This window comes from Mastacembelus armatus, unplaced genomic scaffold (genome assembly GCF_900324485.2).
Source record: "Mastacembelus armatus unplaced genomic scaffold, fMasArm1.2, whole genome shotgun sequence".
NCBI classification, from domain to species: Eukaryota; Metazoa; Chordata; class Actinopteri; order Synbranchiformes; family Mastacembelidae; genus Mastacembelus; species Mastacembelus armatus.
In genome coordinates this window covers 1,910,239-1,932,112 of record NW_022872940.1, presented here as the reverse complement: position 1 = coordinate 1,932,112, position 21,874 = coordinate 1,910,239, and the positions used below count along the sequence as shown (strand labels likewise).

At 38.9% G+C, this 21,874-nt stretch overlaps 1 protein-coding gene across 1 annotated transcript; it reads left to right on the top strand.

Moving 5' to 3' along the window:
• The first annotated feature begins 382 nt into the window (after positions 1-382).
• On the top strand, positions 383-20,638 carry riok3 (RIO kinase 3 (yeast)). The gene is made up of 13 exons (XM_026329552.1): positions 383-725; positions 3,297-3,412; positions 4,327-4,472; positions 4,631-4,738; positions 6,062-6,171; positions 6,798-6,941; positions 9,125-9,252; positions 9,434-9,616; positions 11,856-12,015; positions 13,036-13,116; positions 15,292-15,381; positions 15,554-15,667; positions 16,100-20,638. The coding sequence occupies exons 1-13, from the start codon at positions 690-692 to the stop codon at positions 16,211-16,213; spliced, it is 1,530 nt and encodes a 509-aa protein (XP_026185337.1). The 5' UTR covers positions 383-689; the 3' UTR covers positions 16,214-20,638.
• The last annotated feature ends 1,236 nt before the right edge of the window (positions 20,639-21,874 follow it).

Here is a 21,874-nt window from a genome sequence, read left to right as displayed (position 1 = left end):
AGGAATTGTGTTTCTCATCTTGGGCCTTGCCTCTACAGCATGCAGTGGACCAAACATGCCTCTAATGAGCAGTTTAGCTGTATGATAGGCTTTCCTTGAGTAAACAACCATGTAGTTCTTTCACCACTCCCCCTCCCACACATTAGGATAATGCGGGTTTATTCATTATTCTGAAATATTTTAACATCGTTTTCATTTAACAAAATTCTAGTTTTCTGTAATAAAGGTTACTTATTTTACACGACTGTCCAACAAGCGTTGACACGGGTGACACCTGCTGCTGCATTTTGTTTTTTTAAATCGTTTTAATACGTTTATTAATCAGTAACCTATATCAGAGACTTTTATTGTGAAAGCATAACGTAACCTCCTCAGATGATGACTCATTTCCTGTTGTGCTCAGGTTTATAGTAGTGAGCGATACCTCTGTGAGGGCGTCTATTCCTCTTTTTAAACCTTGCGATTATTTAAAAACTTTGTTACTGACCTGTAAATTATATTTATTATACTAACTGAAGTTTATACAAAAGTTTGCTGTACGTGTTAAATCGAGCGGCTTTGTTGTTGGTCTCATTTTCAGCACTTTTTTCTTCGCTCAACCTGCTCCCAAAGCCTGCTAACGTTAGCACAGCGGCTAGCCACCATTCACTCATCAAAGAAAGAATCGATTATCGATCGTTACAGTAGTCATGGATAAATCGACAGTCACAGCGGAAACACCGAAGGTAAGACACCCTCTTGTTTAACTAGTTGGTCTGTCTAACGCAGGTTTTATTTTTCGAAGTCGTTAACTAACGTTAAATAGTAGTCTGCCAGCGTTAGCTGCTCGCGCTGGTCACCGTCTATGAGCTCGCCAACAGTCCTGGCCTTACATGGCCGAAGTTATCGCCCTGTGAGCAGACACACAACTCGGCAGCTGCTCCTCGTAAGCTGCGACACAAGCTGCTCGCTGAAATGAGCTGAGACGAGGTGTTATTTACGATAGCTATGTCATGCTAGCAGCTATTTAGCGTTTACTGAAAGAAGACTGTGATGGCATCGTACTCAGCCTTTACTGAAGTAAAAGTAGAAATACCACAGTATAAAAATACTTTGCTACAAGTCCATTCAAAAGTGACCTGGGTAAAAGTACAAACGACAGGTGAATGACAAATGGCACACTGTTGTGTATTAAATTGTTTGATACGGATCATTGATGTGTTTATATTATATCACCTTGATATAATGTGGAGATAATGGCAACTAGTTCATATACTTCTAATTTGAAGTACTTTACATATTGCTGGGTAGCTTGTGAATTTTCCACCAGGAATCAATAAGGTTTGATGATACATTTAGATTTTCAACAAATAGATACTGTAATTAAATACGATGACCCTGAACATGTCAGGACATTGGGAAACATGCTCATTCAGACATGTCTGAACTTGTCTGACTAAAGCTTTGTTTCAGGTCCTCTTTCTTTATTTATGACTCAGTCAGTGCTTTATGGTTTGAGTTTCACTGTAGGCAGGACAGATTACAGATGCATGCAAAAGGTTGGGCACATCTGGGGAAATTACGGATTTTAATGAGTTTTCATGTGAAAAATAAGGAAAGTCATGTAGTAAGCAAACTGTAAAACTGATCTTTTCTGTGCTAATGCACATTTATTTTCGTTTAATTAACTTTTGAAAACAGGGTTGGTTATTGGGATATGTATAACATTTTGGTAATACAGTTATAGATGGATACTTTATTCATCCCCCATGGGGGAAAGTCAGAATGTTATGTCAGTACTTAGTGGGCCTGGGCAGTATAGTCATAATATATCTTTAAAAAAAAAAAATATATATATTATATATGCTTGCTTGCTCTTCTGTTGCTTGTGTATAGTTATGACTCAGTCAGTGGCTTAATTACAGTACAATACACGTCTTATTACAGTCCAAAGGTGGTGTACTTTGTAATGAGGCTGCCTAAGTTTCATAACTAATTTGCCCAAAGAATCATATTCAGCTGTCTCTCTGTCCTAAAAAAGAAACAGTGTAAATTAAGAAACCAGTGCTCTTTAAATTTCCATTAGCATGGCTGGTTATTATTGTAGAGCAACAGAACAAATAAGATAAATTAAGCAATAGAATATTACATCTAAAAAAGTTGTATTAATAACCAGTAAATAAAATAGAGCTATAGCTAATAATGATTTTTTTCCCCATTACATTTTCTTTGTCTTTATAGTGTTTTGCCATAACGATGAGGGCAGACCTTACTTCATGAAAAATGATATAAAAATGTTATAAATTTTAAAACTTTCCTGTCATCTGAGTAATGATGTAATAACTTCAGCTCTAAATATTCTGTACATACTTTTGTGTAGTTTAATGCATAACAAGGCATCTAATTCTACAAACCTCGTGTATTTTTGTCTGAAATGTTAAATAATAAACTGCTAGCTAAAGATGTCAGTAAAAAGTACAATAAACCACAGAGATGGAGTAGAGTAGAAGTGTGAAAGAGTGAAAATACTTGAACTACCTCAAACTTGTACTGAAGTATAGTTAGGGCATGGTTATATGACCAAAAAATTAAATTCCAATATATTCTTCTCAGTGTTATTCATTTTTCTGTGTTCATGATTTTAAAAGAAGCTTTCTTTATCAAAACTGTTTATTACACAGTAATTAGTTCCATGTGTGCAACATCAGGAGAAACCCAACTTTCAAGGTTGTCTTTGTACACTGTTTGTTTAAAATAAAAATTATTTTAAATAAAATAATCCACCATTGGCAGCCTGTGACTGGAGAAACATCTGGAACTGCTTTAAGAGCTACCTAAATTGCAGCAGTTTTGTCATGCTGCCACTTAGTTTGAATAAAAGTTTAATAGATTGCACACACTGCGGTGCCTGTTTTACATCAGACTTTGTGTTATACTCTAATATTGGGTAAAACCTCATTTGTATAAATGGACAGTATTTTAGAAACACTGTTTTCAGCAATAGTAATAATTTTAGCAAACGTTATTTGTTACTGGGCTGTTATGTTAAACTGCATTCAGTTCAGCTATGTGGCCTAATAGACAAAGTTTGTTTGTTTATTTTGACATCACTGCAGTGTTCAGGTGTGTCACAGGTTGATGACTGTCGGGTCCCATTGTTCATGGACTCTGTAACCCAGTTAGTCTGCTGAGTTGACCTATGTAGTCAGTGATTAATGGCATTTAAATAAGGTGCATGTGTAGCCCTATGGGGAATAACCGTGTGCATGCTTGTGTGTGTGTGTGTGTCTGTGTTTGTGTGTCTGTCTGTGTTGCAGAACCCATGGGGTTCGGTGAACCCGGCAGCTCCAGCCTGCTCTCTAGCTGATGTGATGAGTGAGCAGCTGGCCAGACAGCTGGATGAAGAGAACAACACCTTCCCCACCCTCACTGAGTGAGTCCTGGCTTGTTTTAAACTGAAGGAAAATATATTTTTTTATTGTAGAACAAGAGCTTGCTTTTACAGGTGCCTGGGAATAAAGTGATAATGAAGTCAGGATATAATTTTACTAAATCACCACATACCAGCAGCCAACACAAGTAGTGTTAATTCCTATATCACAACGACTATGCACACCCATTTGAAGGTGATAGATCTAGTAGAAAGTAACGTGTGGTTAACAGATCAACAGTCAAACAGCTCTGTTATGCGACTTATTAGCACTGCTGTTCGGGTGGGTTTGAAGTTTGATGGTAGGGTTTAGATTATATGGTTGGCATGATCTTTAAATAGTTGTCAAGTAGTTCCCGGTGCATATCGATCACCAGTTTAGCTTGAAAAATCCATCCCTAGAAATATGTTACTTCCATGTTTTCTGCAGCAGTAGAAGTAAATGAAGCCTTGAAACTGGATGCAAACTGTTCCTACAGGTGTCCCAGCTTTTGTTGAGTCCTTCCAACAAACTGTGAGTGTATAAAGGCAGTGTTGGAAAAGACTGTGTTACTACACTACACTGAAGTATTATTTGGGAAATACTGCCCAGCAGGTAGTAGTACTGTATTTTACTATTATAATGGTGTGGAAAAGACAATGAACACAGGGAGTCAGGATAATGAGAAAAAACAAATGATGAACAGCAGCACAGTCTCCAGACTCTCCAGGTGAAGAGTGAAAGCAAAGAAACCTACAAGTGCAAAACATTTTTCCACATTTTATAGACTAAAATCTCTTTATTGAACTAAAGCTAACATAAATTATATTCACCACTACATCAAAAAAGAAATTTATTTGCCAGTGAATTTGTATATTTTTCTGTAGTTTTAACTTTATTTACCTTTAACACTTTCTATCCATTTTGTCTCTCTCAGGCCTGGAGCAGATCTGATGTTGTCCGGTGAAGTTCCAGATACAACCAGTGACCTGATGCTTGCCCAGATCTTGCAAATGCAGTTTGATCGCGAATTTGATGATCAGCTTCGTCGTGAAGAGAAGAAGTTCAATGGAGACAGTAAAGGTAGAATCACAGTAGTCTGTGAAAGCTAGCACACTTGTTTAACACAATTAGAAAGCACTTCTGCAATCGTCCCACTGCACTTGGTTTATTCAACAGTTTATTAAAATGCACTAAACCAGTTTGTTTACTGACAGTCTGTTTTATTGCTTTGTGTACAGTGTCTATCTCCTTTGAAAACTACCGCATGGTCCATCCATATGAAGACAGTGACAGCTCAGAGGATGAGGTGGACTGGCAGGATACAAGGCATGATCCCTACAGGGCAGGTAACATACCTACAGCGGTGCACAAAATAACATGAACACTTTATGGAGCTTTTCCACCAGCACTTCTCGGCTCTACTTGGTGTTTTGTGTTTTCCATATAGGGATAGTACCTGGTAGCAGGTACTTTTTTAGTACCTCCTTGGCCGAGGTTTCAAGTGAGGCAAGCCAATACTAAAATGTGATGTCAACAGACTGCGACCCACTCATTGGCCAGGGGGTGAGGTCACTGGAAGAGTCATGAGCGTGATGTCCGACAGAAGAATCAAGCCTGTCATTTTTAAAAAACGGCAACAGTGACTGTTTTCCATTTATATAGTCTTTAGCATGGCAAATGGCTACCGCTACTTGCAAAACAGCACCGTGGTCCTACAAGGAGGCGCAGACGTTTTTGTGCTTGGTGGCGTCACGGCAGTCTTTGTGATTTGTGATCGAAGGTCAAGTTTATCAGGGAGCAACTGGCACGAGGGTGCAAACAGATGAGTGAGATAAGTTAACTCAGGTGGGCGACTGACAGACATTAACTGTGAGGAGAGGAAATTTATTACTGATTTTAGATTGTATGTGGAGACTGTTAATACATAAAATCACTGGTCTTATCTTTTAAAAGCATATCAGTGGGTTCATAGAAAGTCTTAAAGTGTCTTAAGTACACATTTACTAATAAAAGGACCTAAAAATATTAAATTGACTTAGATTGGTAAGTCTTGGATGTATTTAGTCACATTACTATGAAAATTTCTCTAGTCTTTTAGACCGTATAAGAATTATTATTTTTGGTATGCAGTAATACCACTTATCTGCCTGTGTGTTAATACGCATTATGCACTGCTCACGCTACACTTGCAGTGTAACAAATTCTATATGTGATCATTTCTTTCCTTAATACTTAATACATACTTATGACCATGTGATATTTCAGTTTTTCTTTTTTAATAAATTTGCAAAAATTTCTACATTTCTGCTTTTTTCTGTCAAGATGGGGTGCTGAGTGTACATTAATGAGAAATAACATGAACTTTTTTGATTTTGGCAAATGGCTGAAATGACACAAAGACTGAAAAATTTAAAGGGGTCTGAATACTTTCCGTACCCACTGTATGTATGTCTGGATCTTAATTAAGATTTTTTTAGTCCAACAGTATCTTAGAAATAAAATGACAAATGTTTGGACATGATGATATATTTCACTCCCTCCTAAAATGACTTGCATGGTCAGTTTTATCCAAGTCATGTTGATGTGATTTGGACAGATTACCTGTTAGTTATTTACCTTGAATTAATTGATATACAAACTTTTCACGCTGTGTGTGTGGCTTTATTCAGAAAAGCCTCAGACAACGCCAAGGAAAGGCTTCACTGGGAAGGGCAAGAACATCACCACCAAACATGATGAGGTGAACTGTGGCCGCAAGAACACTGCCCGCATGGACAATGTAAGACAGCCTCATATACTCTTCACTTCTTCATTTACTGTGTGGCCTACAGCTTTCTTGGCCAAAACAAGTCACTATTGTTCTTAAAATTAATTTAAAAAGCCCCAAAACAACATAACTTTGGGTTTTTAACATTGAGAAATGTACAGGTTAACTTTTTTTTCTGACATTATACTTTTGGTCTAGTGGGATTGAAACAAAATAAAGAATGGAAAGAGAGGATCTGGGAATGAGGGCAAGAAACAGATGTGAACAAACGAAGACCATCAGAATCAGCCAACTCTTAGTGATCTGTAACACTTAAAAAGTGGCTCAAAATTTGCTTCTCTGACACTTGAACTCACATACAGAGTACAAAGTTTGACACCAGGGACGTAACAAAGCCTGAAGTCAAACGTAGACCGTATTTTATATCAGGATTTGTTTTTCTTACCACAGTCAAATCAAATAATTTAGCTTTATTAATCAAAGGAAAATATTAATTGCATGAGTCAGCTCTTCATTATTTCAGCAGCTGTACTGTGTGTTGTGTTTACCAGTCAGACTGTCTACTATGTGAAGAGTGTACTCTCTGTACAAAAAAAATATATATATATATTTGTTTTTTACCTCCTCTCCTCCCCCAGTTTGCTCCAGAGGTTCATGTTGGTGATGGTCTGGGGATGGACCTAAAGTTGTCCAATCAGGTATTCAACTCTCTGAAGCAGCACTGCTACAGCGAGCAGAGACGCAGCGCAAAACTACATGAGAAGAAGGAGCACTCCACCGCTGTACGTATAGATTTATAATATATAACTTAACTGAGCATGTTATTAGGCAATATAAAAAATATCCACTGATTCAAAAGAAAATTCAAAAGAAGCTGTGAACCAGCTTTCTGGGTTGTGTCTAATGCTGCACAAATCCACATGAGAATGTAAGAAATTCATGAAGGTTTGAGAGGATATAAAACATCAGTACACTGAAATACAGCTGAAGCAGTGGTTAGAAGACCATGGCAAGAGATGTATAGGAAGCCACGTTTTACAAAAATAAACTCATCAGTATTTATGAACAACAGGCTTGCTAGAGATCCACAACTCCTGAAAAATTATCCGAGGAATTGTATTGTATCTATGTATTGTGCTATATATATATATATATATATATATATATATATATATATATATATATATATTTTTCCCGTCTCCCCCCTATGGGTGGTGTGTGTGTCTTCCTCAATTTCTGGTCTTCTACCAGAGGCCTGGGAGTTTGAGGGTTCTTCGCAGTATCTTAGCTGTTCCTAGCACTGCGCTCTTCTGGACTGAGATCTCTGATGTTGTTCCTGGGATCTGTTGGAGCCACTCTCCCAGTTTGGGGGTCACAGCCCCGAGGGTGCCGATTACCACGGGGACCACTGTTGCTTTTACCTTCCACATCTTTTCTAGCTCTTCTTTAAGCCCTTGGTATTTCTCCAGCTTCTCATGTTCCTTCTTTCTGATGTTGCTGTCACTTGGGATCGCTACATCTACCACTACGGCTTTCTTCTGCTGTTTGTCCACCACTACTATGTCCGGTTGGTTAGCCATCACCTGTTTGTCGGTCTGTATCTGGAAGTCCCACAGGATCTTAGCTCGGTCATTCTCCCTCACCTTTGGAGGCGTGTCCCATTTTGACCTTGGGACCTCCAGCCCATACTCGGCACAGATGTTCCTGTACACTATGCCGGCCACTTGGTTATGGCGTTCCATATACGCTCTGCCTGCTAGCATCTTACAACCTGCTGTTATGTGCTGGATTGTCTCAGGGGCATCTTTGCACAGCCTGCACCTGGGGTCCTGCCTGGTGTGGTAGACCCCGGCCTCTATCGATCTTGTGCTCAGGGCCTGTTCTTGTGCTGCTACGATCAGTGCCTCTGTGCTGTCTTTCAGTCCAGCTTTTTCCAGCCACCGGTAGGACTTTACGATATCTGTCGGTGGTACATTGTGGTACATATATATATAAAATGCATATAAACCTTTGAATTTACTGCATATTTACATCTGATCAAAAACTGTAGTGTTCATTTTTATCTAAAAACAAACATATCAGCTTAGTTTGGCTTTGAAAGATGAATGACCATGTCAAATATGACAACAAAAAATTCAGTCATGAATTTTTAGCTAACTTGTCTAACGTGTGCTGATCATATAGTCCTGTGAGAGATGAGATCAGATCAGATGAACTTCATTAATCCCCGAAGGGAAATCAGGAAAGCCAAGATTAGGCTTTACAGATTTAATAGGGTTTTTTTTTTTTTTAGGTTTTACTTAGGGTTACTATCTCTACTGAAAATGTAGAGATAGTCACACAACTAGAAATGCTTGCATAAGCTCAATGGCTTGCAGTGCACACAAACATAATAATGCAGACAGCTATTGTTGGTTTATTTGGTACACACACATTAATGCAAAGTTCAGTCTAAAGCATCACTCCTGCAATAAAATCCTCTCTGTTCAGTTTTTATTAAACGTTTTGGGTAGGTTAGGGTAACAAAATTGTTCCTTTTAACTTTTAACTTTCATCACATTGACTTCCATTCTAAATGTTTAATATTAATAAGAAATAATATGAAATGGCTTTAGTTAGCAAAAGTAAAAGCACACTCCTCCACAATGTGTCAACAAGGCCAAGACTAACATGGAGGTGGGTCTGAATATTTGTACAGATACTGATATTTCAGTTTTTTTCTTTTTAACATTCTTAAAATTCTGTTTTCACTTTGTCATTATGGGGTACTTAGTGGAGATCAATGAGAAAAACAATGATTTTTAACAATTGTATCAGGATGTAACATAACAAAATTGAAAAAGGTGAAGGAGGTCTGAATAGTTTCTGAATGCACTGTATGTTCAAGCACAAAGGTTAGGGATAATAATTTATGCAGGTCCGTGTTTCTCTACATTCAACAACAAACTCCTTCCTTTCTTCTCAGGAGCAAGCTGTGGACCCTCGTACTCGTCTCCTGATGTATAAGATGGTGAATGCTGGTGTGCTGGAAAATATTAATGGCTGCATCAGCACAGGAAAAGAGTCTGTTGTCTTTCACGCTGATGGAGGGAGGTGGGTGAATAGATGAATGGATAAAGGGGGGAAGAGAGGGATTTATGGACCTGCAGGAAGTCAGAGGATCTTGAATGCACAAATTAGACTCTATTAGGGAAGTACTATGTTCTTTTTTTTTTTTGCTGTCCAACAAGACAAAGTTGTTCTGATATACAGTGAAATTGTGTGTTTGGGTCAGCCTGGAGGAGCAGCCTGTTCCTGATGAAGTAGTACTCAAGGTGTTTAAGACGACATTGAATGAGTTCAAGAACAGAGACCGATACATCAAAGATGACTACCGTTTTAACGATCGCTTCAGTAAACTGAATCCACGCAAAGTCATCCGGCTGTGGGCTGAGAAGGAGATGCACAACCTGGCCAGGTAAATATCTGTGGTTGTTCCTACTCATACTAATGATGTTTTTCTTCTCTTTAAATAATCATTTTATAATGAGTAATGCAATATCTTAACTTTTAACATTCACAGTAGAAAGAAATGCTGATAAAATTCCACTTAGTGCTGCAGGTGATGACTTTATTCTGCAGTCTTTATTTATAGGTGTCTTATCAAATTATCTTATTGAACGTAGCACTGTAGCTTCCACCCTGGTTACTGGACTGGACTCTTACTGGAAACCTTTTGTCTTCAAATTTCATATATTTCCACACTGCAGACTTTACAGCTGCATTGTGCTGCAAATTAACCTCCGTTTATGAAACCTGTGTGAACCAGATCCAACTTTTTTGCCAAATTTGTCTGCGTTGTTTTGCTGACCTGGAGCCCTCTGTGGTGCTGGCAATGGCTGTGGTGATAACAGTTCCCCATAGAGATGAGGAGGCAGATCTGCATTTTTTTTTAACACCTAGTGAAACCATAACTGAATATGGTCTTAGTCTACAAAAATGACAAATATGTAAATTGCAACTTAACAGCGCTCTAGATAACTTCTTAACATGTCTGTTTTGTTTGATAAGCAGTCCATAGCCCAGCGATCCTCATTGACAATACAAAAAAAAAAAAAATACAAAGAAAATCACTAAATCATTGAATTTGAAAGCATTGGACCTTAAACTGAGTTTGTTTTTATTTTGAAGTTGAAAAATGACTGAATAGACTAATCTGATGATCTAATTAGGCCCGAGCAGGGACCGAGGTCCCAGCGCAGGGACTATTATAATCGCTCAATGGGCAAGGGATGAAGAAGCGTTTACAGCCTTATTTGACCCCCTGAACGTGTGTGAAAACTCACCAAAATTTGCACCCCCCTCAGAATCGCGTCACAATTTGATATTTTATGGGTTTCATAAACGACCTCAAAAGAATGGCTCTGCGGCGCCCCCGACAGAGGTCGAGATACATTGGGCCTATGGGAGGTCATGTGACACTTTTTTCATCGTACAGTCGCAAAACCTGGCACACATCTTCTTCATGTCTGGCCAGGCAAAAAAGCTTATTGTGTCCGACAGGAAGTCCACCAGCTGGGGGTTTATCTCGAGGTCATTGAGTTCGTTGATTTTGCTCACCTCGTATTCTTTCGAACTCCTCCTTGGGCTTTTGACCGATCGAGCTCATTTTTGGCCAGCGTCACCTAGACCCATGGGGCTGCAAAAGTTATCCAAATTCTTTGAATAAGTATTACGGTTTTCCTTTGGCGGGCGCGGCAATTTGGCCTAGGCTTTTGGCTCGCCGCCGTTTCTTCAACTTGTAATAACTCTCACACGCATTGTCGGATTGGAATTGGACCAATTGATGAATTGTAGTCCCTACCGCCCTGGACCCATCTGATTAAACTAAATCCAAATAGGCCATATAGCGCCCCCTGTATAACGATTTGAAAATTGCCATTCAAACCAAAGCATTTACTTTGTCAAAATTGTACCAGATTTGGCACACACATCCTTTAGGGCGTCCTGATCATAAAAGCCGATCGGACCCATGCCCTAATTTGCATGTGGTTGCCTTGGCGATGACCGGATCTCGCCATTCGTTTCCTATGGGAATTTTGCAAAATGTCCAGCTTTTTTCAGAATGGTACCAGATTTGGGGGGGGGGGGGAGTGTAACCTGGTTCATGCTGATCCCCTATGTTCTTGCACTTACTTTGTCAGAACTGTACCGAATTTGGCACGGACCTCCGTGGGGGTCCGCTGAATGACGTGGTCTACTTGGGGAGGTGCGGTCTCCTCGGGGGAGGGGTTTTGGGGGGGCTGCCAGTTTTTGGGGGACGGTCGATTCGGAGGGCGGGGGCGCTTGGGGAGGCGTTTCGTTCGGGGAGGCCGTTCGCTTGGGGACGCGGTTCGTTCGTGGAAGCGGTTCAGTGGGGGACGCGGTTCGCTCGCGGGGGCGGCGCGCCGGGGGAGGCGGTCCGCTCGAGGCGAGGGCCGATCATCGCCGCTTGCGGCTATTTTTTTTTTTTTTTTTTTTTTAAATTCAATTATTTTTCTGTTCTGTCTATTGACTCCTTGTGTTTAGGCTCGTAATGCTTTAGGCTAAAGTCATAGTTACAAAATTGTAAAGATCTGACACTTCCATCTTCTGCTACTTCTGCTAAATATTAGTTATTGTCATAACAATGCTGGCAAAGTGAACAAAGAAATGTATGTGTATGTGCCTGTCTTCAGGATGAAGAAAGCAGAGATTCCCTGTCCAGACGTGGTGGTGTTGAAGAAACACATCCTAGTGATGTCATTTATTGGTAAAGATCATGTTCCTGCTCCTAAAATCAAAGACGCTATGTTGGGGTCAGAGGACATGAAGAATGCCTACTACCAGGTCCTACATGTACGTACACTTTTTTGTTTGTAGTCAAAAAATCTGTACTTTTGTCCCATCCTAAACTGCCTCCTACCAGGTTAAGAAAAGCACAGCGTAATGCTTGATTGGTTGGTTTTTCAATTGATAAATGACTTGAAAAATCATTTTTCAATGGTCTTATTTAGAAATTTTCTGTCAGTACAAGTTGATTAACTGACTACTCAATTTAGTAGTGATATCTTTTTACATCTATATATAGTTTATGTAACAGAGGAGGCTGAATGGCTGTAGGAACCTCTCTACTTGTAAAATCCAGTTAGAATTAATGACTATTGTGTCTGTCCTGGGTAGAATGGTGATGCTTTTGTTAGCACTGTCACAGTAAAAAGGTTGTTGTTTTGAATCTGGGGTCTTTTGTGTGGAGTTTGCATGTTCTCCCTGTGTCTATGTGGGTTTTCTCCAGGTACTCCAACTTCCTCCCACAGTCCAAATACATGCAGGTTGGGATTAGGTTAACTAGTGACCTGAAATTTGGTGTGAATGTATGTGTTTATCTGTCTGTGTCAGCCCTGTGATTGACTGGTGATGGGTCTAGGGTGTACCCTGCCTGTCTCCCAGTGCTAGCTAGGATTGGCCTCAGTCCCCACTGCAACCCTGAATTGGTGTGGAGAAATGCTTTAATAAAAACGTACAAAACAGAGCTTGTTCAGTTAGCATGAAAATTTAGGAATATTATGCAGACAGACTGTGCTGCAATGCTGCAATTTGATAGATAAGTGAAGATAAGTTGCCATCTACCAGAGAAATAGGTTGTAACAACATAACCTCTTTCACACTGGGTGCACACTAGCAAACTGAACATTAACAGTAAGGAATATGGTCTGATTTCAAATACACAACATTTAGCAGCTCTGATGGTGTGGAGCACTATAGGTTGGCCCTTTTCCATGCCCCAACAGTTTCCTTAGTACACAAATGTAATATTTATTTAGGCTTCTTTTCTAAATTTGAATAATTTGTTTGCTGGCTTTGTCTCTCTCTGTGCAGATGATGCAGCAGTTGTACCGGGAGTGTAACCTGGTTCATGCTGATCTCAGTGAATACAACATGCTGTGGCACGAAGGGAAGGTACGGATGTGTCTTTAAACGTTATCTTTCTATAGTTCCTTCATTAGCTCATCATTTTTGTGTAAATGACTGCTTATCGTTTTTCATTCTGTCTGTCATGGCAAAAAGTACTAGGAGGCAAATCTCAGGTTATAATAGGCAAAAGCAGTAGAGTCACGATCTGCAGAACGGGTCAATACCGATTGACCCAAACAAAGGAAATGATCAACTTTTATATCTCCTCAGCAGTATTAATTTACACATCAGTCACTCACATGTAAATCATGCTGGCATGGCAACATACGTAATATGATTAGCATGTCAATGTGACTACCCGTCTTTTCGTCTGCTTCCTAATGAATACAAAGCAGTGTCAAAAGTCTTTGTTGAATTCACATAGGTCACACAGGGATGTAGCAGACATACTGTCAGTTGCATTCACACAGGGAGTTGACAGACGTGATGTCTGTCAAGTTGTTAATTTCCCTCACACTGTCTTTATCCGTTCTTTCCTACTTGTTAGTTCTTGATCCTTAAAGCCACCTTCTTAGAGCATAAATCAGAGGAGTCTATTTGATCAGGCAGAAAAGAAAACCTTATTAGGGACCTTGGATAATAGATTGACTTGGTCTACTGTGTGTGTCATGACACACACAAGAGAAAATAGTGTGTGAGTAATAAAGATGTGTACCAAATACTTGACAAGCCATGCAGTTAAATCTGTGATGTGCTCTTTGGTTTTAATGTACTTTGAATACTGTCCGATCATATGGTCGAGCACCACTCTTGGAACTTCTGGGGCTTTCTGTGTCTTATGGGGCTTTTCCACTAGCACTACTCGACTACGAGTACGGCCGAGGAGCCATGTAGTGCTAAAACTGTGTAATGGAAAAGGGACATTAGTGTTTAAGTCCTAGAGTTATTGCTGTGGACCCCTTTTCAGTTGGTAAATATCATGACATTTATTAGCTGGCATAATGCATATCTCAAATATTTACAGTCACTCAGTCTCCAGGGCTACACATGAAAAAGTTAAGCAACAGCGCCAGATTGGTTGACCCGTACATGTTTGCTCAATGTATGGAATCATTTATAAATTTACCTGATAGAAATACCTACAGTCTGTACTAAAGAGAGTGTATAATTGGTCATGTGTGAGACTTGAAATGCATGCACGCCTATCAGCCCATTATGAGTACCTGCCTTATACTGACACATTGTCTGCCATTCAGTGAAAAATGGATGTAAAAGGAGAGAAAACAGAAGTCATGAGGTCAAGTTAGAGACACAAATTTAACACCCTCCCCATACTATTTGTGGTATTACCACAGCCATACTGTTCTCACTCACCTCTGAGCATTTCAGCACTCATGTCTGCTTTTTTCAAAATGTCAAAGCCATAAAGCTTCTTGTTTTAACCTTTCAGACCTACATGCGCATGTTGCTTAGTTGGCTATTTAAAACTGTACTTCTTTACCAACTCTGGGTGTTTGATTAAGCAGCATACTGTAGACTTATACCTTTCAGCAATAATTTTCCTCCACAGAAATATGGGGTTTTTGTTTTCTGCTGTAGTTCTGGTGGTTTGTTGTGTTGAAGAAGAATGAGCACTTAATGCAGGTGCTCTGCTCTCATTCTTCTTCACGTCTACATAAACTGGTAACATGTCCTAAAAATCTGGGAAGCCTGAGACAGACGATAACTTTATTTACCATTGCTGTGAAAATCTTCTCACTGCAACAGTTTGGACAACTGTGGACTCAACAGTGCGTCTCCTGAAGCACCAATGTCTTATTAGTAAATTTCTAAGTTCTGACATGATTTGTTAAAACCATGTGTTTCACTGGATTAAAATAAGCTTTCTTCCCTTGTTCTTCACCTTCTGCTTTTCACTCTTCTATACAACTGCGATTCTTTATTTTTCTTCTGTTCTCTCTTCTTCCATGTCTTTGATTTTTCTTTTTTATACTTCTGTTGACATTCTGAACCTTTCTACTTTTATTCTACCTGCTTTCCCATTTTAGCCTCCTTACCCATTTCTTTTTGTTTGAACAGTGGTGCTTTTCTTCCTCTGTATCCCATTTCTTTCTTCCATTTCTTTTTTCGCCCCCTTTTTGGTATTTGTGTTGATTCAGTCCATCCTTTTTATTTTTTTTGTGACATGTGTTCTGATGTGTTTATGTGTCTGTGCTGTAGGTATGGCTAATAGATGTCAGTCAGTCTGTCGAGCCCACTCATCCTCATGGTCTGGAGTTTCTCTTCAGAGACTGCAGGAACATTTCCACGGTAACTGCTTGATTCTTTTCTTCATGTACAGAATTTCTGATCCAAAACCCTGATAAGTCACAAAAGTTTGTCGTGGTTGCAAGAATCCAATAAACAACAATAATAAATGGAATATTAACTGTCAGAGAATAAATATAAACATGTTTTTTTGTTTTGTTTTTTTCTGGCACAGTTCTTCCAGAAGAAAGGTGTAAGTGAGGCAATGAGTGTGTACGACCTTTTCAATACTGTGACTGGACTACAGATCCCTGTTGGTGCAGAGAACGAGGCTGAATTTATGGCTGAGGTAACAAAGACTTACTGCAGATGTTCATCACAGTCTTATTTCCAGTCATATCTTTCTGCTAATTTAAACTCATCATTTGTGTTTGAACAATAAGTAAAACCTGTTTTCTAGGTAAACATTGGTCACACAATTACTCATTAAAACTATGGAAGTGCACAAGTCAATCAGAAATGGGACAACTGAAGAGCAACGTCATTGGTGTTTATTATATGTTACAGATGCAGGTAGTTCATTGTGATTCAGTCTGCATGATTAGGATTTAACGTTTAATTTCTGTAAATGCTTATTTACCTTCTCACCTACTTGTTCTGTTGCAAAAAAGTCAAATGAAATTTGAAAGTGTCATGAGCTTCTGGCACAGGGTGTATATTTAATTAGAGATAGAAATTAGGGGTAAATCAGATCTTGCTCTGACATAACTCTCTCTGACAGATTGTTGCATTGGAAAAGAGGAATGAGGATCATGTGCAGAAGCGAAGGAAGAAAGTCTTCCCTTTTGCCTCTGAAGACAGTGGCCCTCCTTTAGAACCCGATGCTGATGACTAACGTTCACTCGGCTTGGGCTCTCTTCACAAGCCCACTGTGTTAAACGCTGCAAGGAAGAGATGACTAGAAGCGGCTTCTGCAGGACCTGGCAGCTCCCTCTCTAACCACTACCACCCACTGGACCCTAACCCCCACGACTGCCTCCTTTACATAGGCAGGACAGAGCACCTCCCCCTGGCCGGGGGAGGAATGATTTCACTGACTTGGGTGTTAAAGTTGGAGCATTCTGGCTGCTGAGAGGCTTCCGGAGGGTTTCATAAAGCTGTGGCCACATCTCATATCTTCTGCTAATATTGGCCCATACTGGTACAGTATGTGTAATAGTAAAAAGTGTAAGCAGAAAAAGCTTTTCTCATGACAGGACAGGTAGGGCATTCAGTGTAAACTCAATGCTGAGCTTGGTTCAAACATTCATTTTAAACATTATTTTGGGGGTTTATATAAATTCCAGTGGAGAAACAAATTATGAAATTATATTAAATTCAATTAAATTTAAAAAATCAACAGTAAAAGTGTGGTGTGAATCCAGATGCTTGTTGTTACAGCCAGAAGTTATGCTGATATGTTGGTACACCTCCACTGTTTATCTAGCTAACTTGCAGTGAACATTTGAGAAATTTTGGGGAAGGACAGCACTTTCTAACTTTTTCTTCTCTCGTTTGCCAGGGTCTCTCATCTTCATCTCTTTATTCTTCGTCTGCCTCTTTCTGTCTTCCCTGATTCATTAGAAACATTTGCCTCTTCAAGCTCCAGTAGCCTTTAATTATTACTTTGAAAAATGCAGTCTCAGAGAGGACGAGTCTGGTGTCTTTCAGCAATACATTTTAATTTATCATTCTTTTCAGCAGCGTTAATTTTGACAAATTTTGATTTAGTTTTAGTCAGTCTTTTGACCAAAATGCAGTTTAGTTTCAGTCATAATATAGTCAATGTTTTAATATAACAAGATATAACAAGCCAACTAAAATATAAAGTGTAATGGGTAATGCATTTTTTTTTTTTAAAGTCTTAAACCTCTCAAGTTATTTTCACCGAGGTGAAATGAGACATCTTAGGTTAGAATAGAAGAAGAATAGTAAATAGTTTTCACACATTTTAAATATTCTTTTACAGAAACAAACAGTGAGCAATGACTGAATACGGCAGTTCACAATAATTGCATATGACAATAAAACTATGTCATTAGTGCAAAACAAACAAAAAACCAATACAAATAGTGCACCTTCAATTATATAAATATATTAAAGTGCAATCCTGTCTGCTCTTCCTAAAAAGGATATGCATTGTTAAGAAACTGGATATGATATTCTTTGAAACAGAATACTGTAAGAACAGCCGTGTCATAACAAAATAAGTCAACCATAAATTTTGAATTCACCTTAAATTATTTTAATGGCTGATACTCTGAAAAACAATTCAAATAAAAAGCGCTCAGGCTGTAATGCCAGCAGACCTGCTCTCCCTGAATAATTCATATATGCATTACTGGTGCAGTTCCCTGTTAATCATTTCAGCTTAAATTCTCAAATATATCCAAAATAAAAGATCTGTAATACAATAAATGATTGAAAGTTAAGACGGCTAAATAAATAAAATAACATCCAGATATTGACAAACATCTCTCAGTCAGTAGCAGAAAGTGCAAGTATTCATTTTTAACATTTGCAACATCAAAATAACTGCTAAGCTACAGTTTGACTAGTACTTGGAGCTATACATCAACTCTGCTCAGAAAGAAATACCACATAAACATGTGTTGGTCCATTAAAATGTGATTGTTCCTATTGTTGGTATAGAAGTGTTGTGAATGTAATCACAGAATACAACAGATTCATTTGTTTCTGTTCATTTTAAGGGAGGCACTTCATGCCTGTGTGACCCTTGCTCTGTTGCACCGGCCTCTAGAGAGCTCTCCTGTGACACTGAGTACCCTATCTGCAAAAGTTTGAGAAGCAGGCATGTCACTTTTCTTCCAAATCAAGCCTGTTCCTGTGTCACAGCTGATTTGTGGTGAAAGCTGTTCCTTATATTTTTTGATCTGCACCCACATGCTTGTGGAAGTCCCCTGTGTAGGCGTTGTGTGGCTTTTTGAAAGAAACCTAAACTCTGGTTGCTGTGATGAGGATGATGCTACTTCCTCCTTCCCCTTTTCTCATTCTCATGGACATTGTCAGAGTGACCCCCATGCTGTGAATGTGGCTGAGTAGATTGGACAACGTACCATATTGTCCGGACTATAAGTTGCACTTTTTTTTTTTTTTTTTTTTTTTTGACTCCTCTGGCTTGTCCTGCCACCTATACAGTGAAGCGACATATACTGTATGTGTATATTTACAGTCATTTTGTCGAGTAGTCTCTAGGGTTAGATGGCACTTAATTGAAGATAATACTATACCTCCTAAGTTGTAACACAAGGGAAAATGAGAAAGAGCTATACTGCAGATTTCAAAGTGTAGCTAACAAAGTCTGCAGCTGAAACTGCTGAGAGTTTGAAGTGAGTGTCGGCATTCAGACAACCTGAGAGAGGAGGAGACACTGTTTCACCCCACCCACCCTGATGTTGGTGCAGTTTAAGTTACTTAACACTGATAAATGAATTCGGTAATTCACATCTGTTTGTTATGTCCAGCTTAAGTCATTCATAGGCGAATTTAGGCTATAATTAGAAATGCGTCTTACACACTACAGTACTCCTTTGCCCATTTTAGTATTCAGCAGCACTGAATACCGTCATCAGCCACATCAAGTGTTTCACACACAGTAGGGTTAATAAGGCAGGCAGCTGCTTTTCAAGTGCAAAAAAACTTTTCATCAGTCGGATCCAAGATCCACACAAAACGCTGGTTCATGCTTCCTCTCGTTCTCCGTGCAAGGGCGGCGGGGCTCGATGGCTAGTGTTTCCTTCGAGGTCCGCAAGGTGGCTGAGGAGGTCAAAGGGCGAACGATATGTGTTCTGGTTTATTTTGTTCTATAGAAAAGTAGCATGAACAAATTGCCAGGAAAGGGGCAGTCACTCCTTTTTTTGGTCCATGGGTCAATGACAAGAGATTCCCTCTAGGCAGCAGAGTCTCTTTCTGAATTTTTGTATTTCACCTTCATAAAGTTTGTCTGCTAGACTGCTTATTTTAGCTTTCTTCGGAACAGACAAACACCAGACAAAAAGCTGTTATTCTAAACGTAACACCTACCGTTTCTTTTAACCTGTCAGTCAAATTGTTTGACAGGTTTCTTGTGTTTTGGTTCCACGTTGCTTTTCCTTGGCATCAAATGTTAAATGTGTACATCTTGTCTTGCACCAACAGCACACATGAGCGTTAGTCGTGCTGATTCTCCGGGGGAGAGCAAATATGTCTCCAAGAAATGAGTTCTGATTGGATAGGTTCCTTGTCACCCGCCTTTTCCTGAGCAGTGCTTCCATAGACCAAATTAGTTCTGATTGGATCTCGTCTCGCACTTATTTTCTGGTTTTATCTTATTTTAGGGAGCTTAAATGGTAAAAGTTATTTACAGCAAGAAATGAGAAGACATACAAAATACGTCAATTTGTTCTGAATGGATGACATTGTGTAAAGTCAAAAAGGAAATGGGGGAAGACCACATGTGTCCCATGCTGCAGGTCTTTGCATGGAGGACAGAGCCAAACAAACTGGCACAACTGAGGCCAAATTACTTCTTTTTCACTCTTTCATGCTTGTCATCTTTATTGCTGTGTTTTGAGAACAAACCAGAAGTCCTGTCACACCAGTGTAAAACGTGAGTGCAGTGAAACTGATGCATCACAGGTGATTAAATTCAGTAAAATTTAAAAAAAAAAAAGAAACTATTATGTGAATTTATAGGATACTTTTTTTTCAGATATACAAGTTAAAATGTAGACGAGGCAGTGGCTAAAACCAGGAAATGAAAATGTTAAACATACCACAATGTCAAACACAGAGGAAATCTATATACACGGGCTGCAGTCAACATTTATTCAGTGCTCAATGGTTTGGTTTTGGGTGTTTGTAGAAGCTAATGCAGGAGGTTATTTTTATGTTTTAGGTTTTGGTGATGCTTAAAATTAAAATGCATCAATATGTCAGATAAGTGCAGGCAAAGCACTTATTCTAGTGCTGTGTCATTAAATATAACAGGTGAAAATGATTTTTGAGGTTTGCAGTGAAACAGATCTTACATGTAACTCTTGGGTTGCTTAACTTATATTCACAAAGTCTTGTTTGAGAGAGAGTCACTTTTTTTTAGATTATTGTCTTTAACTTTATTGGATTAAAAAAATATCAGGATTGAACATATGTTTCTGACTCCTGAGGGAACAGGCAGCCTCTGAAGCTTCACATGAAGGTGGTTATATGGTGGATGTGCTCGAATAAACTGCTTCATTTTCTGTACTGGACCAGCATTGACAATAAAAAGTGAACATGAAAACACTTTCTGTTTGAGTTATTCAGCAAGAAGACTTGGAGGTTTGCCTTTTAGCACAAAGTTGCTGCTACTATAACTATAATTTTAAATTAATTTCTTAATTGCCTGTAGTAATTTTCAAACATGTGATCTTGTGTCTGTCACGTGATGCTGCACAACAATAAATAGACTTCCTGTAAGATTCTTTCAAAATAAATGAATGAGCTCATGTAGATAAAGCACCATATCAAAAGGCACCTTTTGTATTGGACATTAAACAAATTCATTGGCTACAAAGCTTAAGAATGTTGACTGTGTATTTATTATTTGAATATAATTATGACAGATGTTTTTAGAAGAAGTACTTTATTAATCCCCAAGGGGAAATTCAGTTGTTACAGCAGTTATTAAATTTGAGATTATTTAAATTATATTGACTAATAGTAATTAATAAAGTAATTAACTAATTGTTTATTTGGGGAAGTTTGTGTGTGTGTGTGTGTACGTGTGTGCGTGTGTGTGTGTGCGCGTGTGTGCGTTATTGTTTATATTGTGGAATTATAGAGTCTTATGGCCGTGGACCCAAAAGACTTCCTGAATCTCTGTCTTGGCTTTAGGGGGAATTAGTCTGTGGCTGAATGAACTTCCCATTCGCCACAGTTCTTCATGAAGTGGGTGGGCAGAATTGTCCAGTATGGAGTTGATTTTGTCCACCATCCTCCTCTCTGCCAGAGCCTCCAGACTGTCCAGTTCCAGTCCAACAACAGATTTTGTCTTCCTGATTAACTTGTTTAGTCTGTTGGTCTCACCAGCCTTGATGCCACCTCTTTACACATTTGTATTTCTTTTACACATTCAGTTTAAGGAGCATAAATTAACAGTTAAACGCTGTACTTGTCTGATTTTAGTTTTGCATTTTGGATGCTCAACAGCTGCTAATTTGTGTCAAATTTTGTATTTATGTTTTATGTTTATTTTTGTTTTGGCTGTGTGTTGTGTCTTTAGATTGTAGATTGTACCTTGTAATGGCAATGCAAGGAGTGTCCTGTTGCATATATCTGTGCATAGAACAGAACGTAATTGTAGCATTGGGGTAGAAAATGTGTGAAATGTGTGTCTCAACAATAAAGATGGGAAAACAACGTAATAAAAAAATGTGGAATGAATACGCACTAAGTAGAGAAAGTATTCAAACAAATGGAAAAGAATGTGATTTCATTTATTTAATTTTTTGGTCTAGATGTATATGTGTTGTTATCT

Excerpts from the sequence above, each read along its gene's own strand:
- riok3 (XM_026329552.1), top strand. The coding sequence starts at position 690 with ATGGATAAATCGACAGTCACAGCGGAAACACCGAAG. Across the intron at positions 4,473-4,630 it reads GTTCAATGGAGACAGTAAAG|TGTCTATCTCCTTTGAAAAC; the intron begins GTAGAATCACAG and ends CTTTGTGTACAG. Across the intron at positions 6,172-6,797 it reads ACACTGCCCGCATGGACAAT|TTTGCTCCAGAGGTTCATGT; the intron begins GTAAGACAGCCT and ends CTCCTCCCCCAG.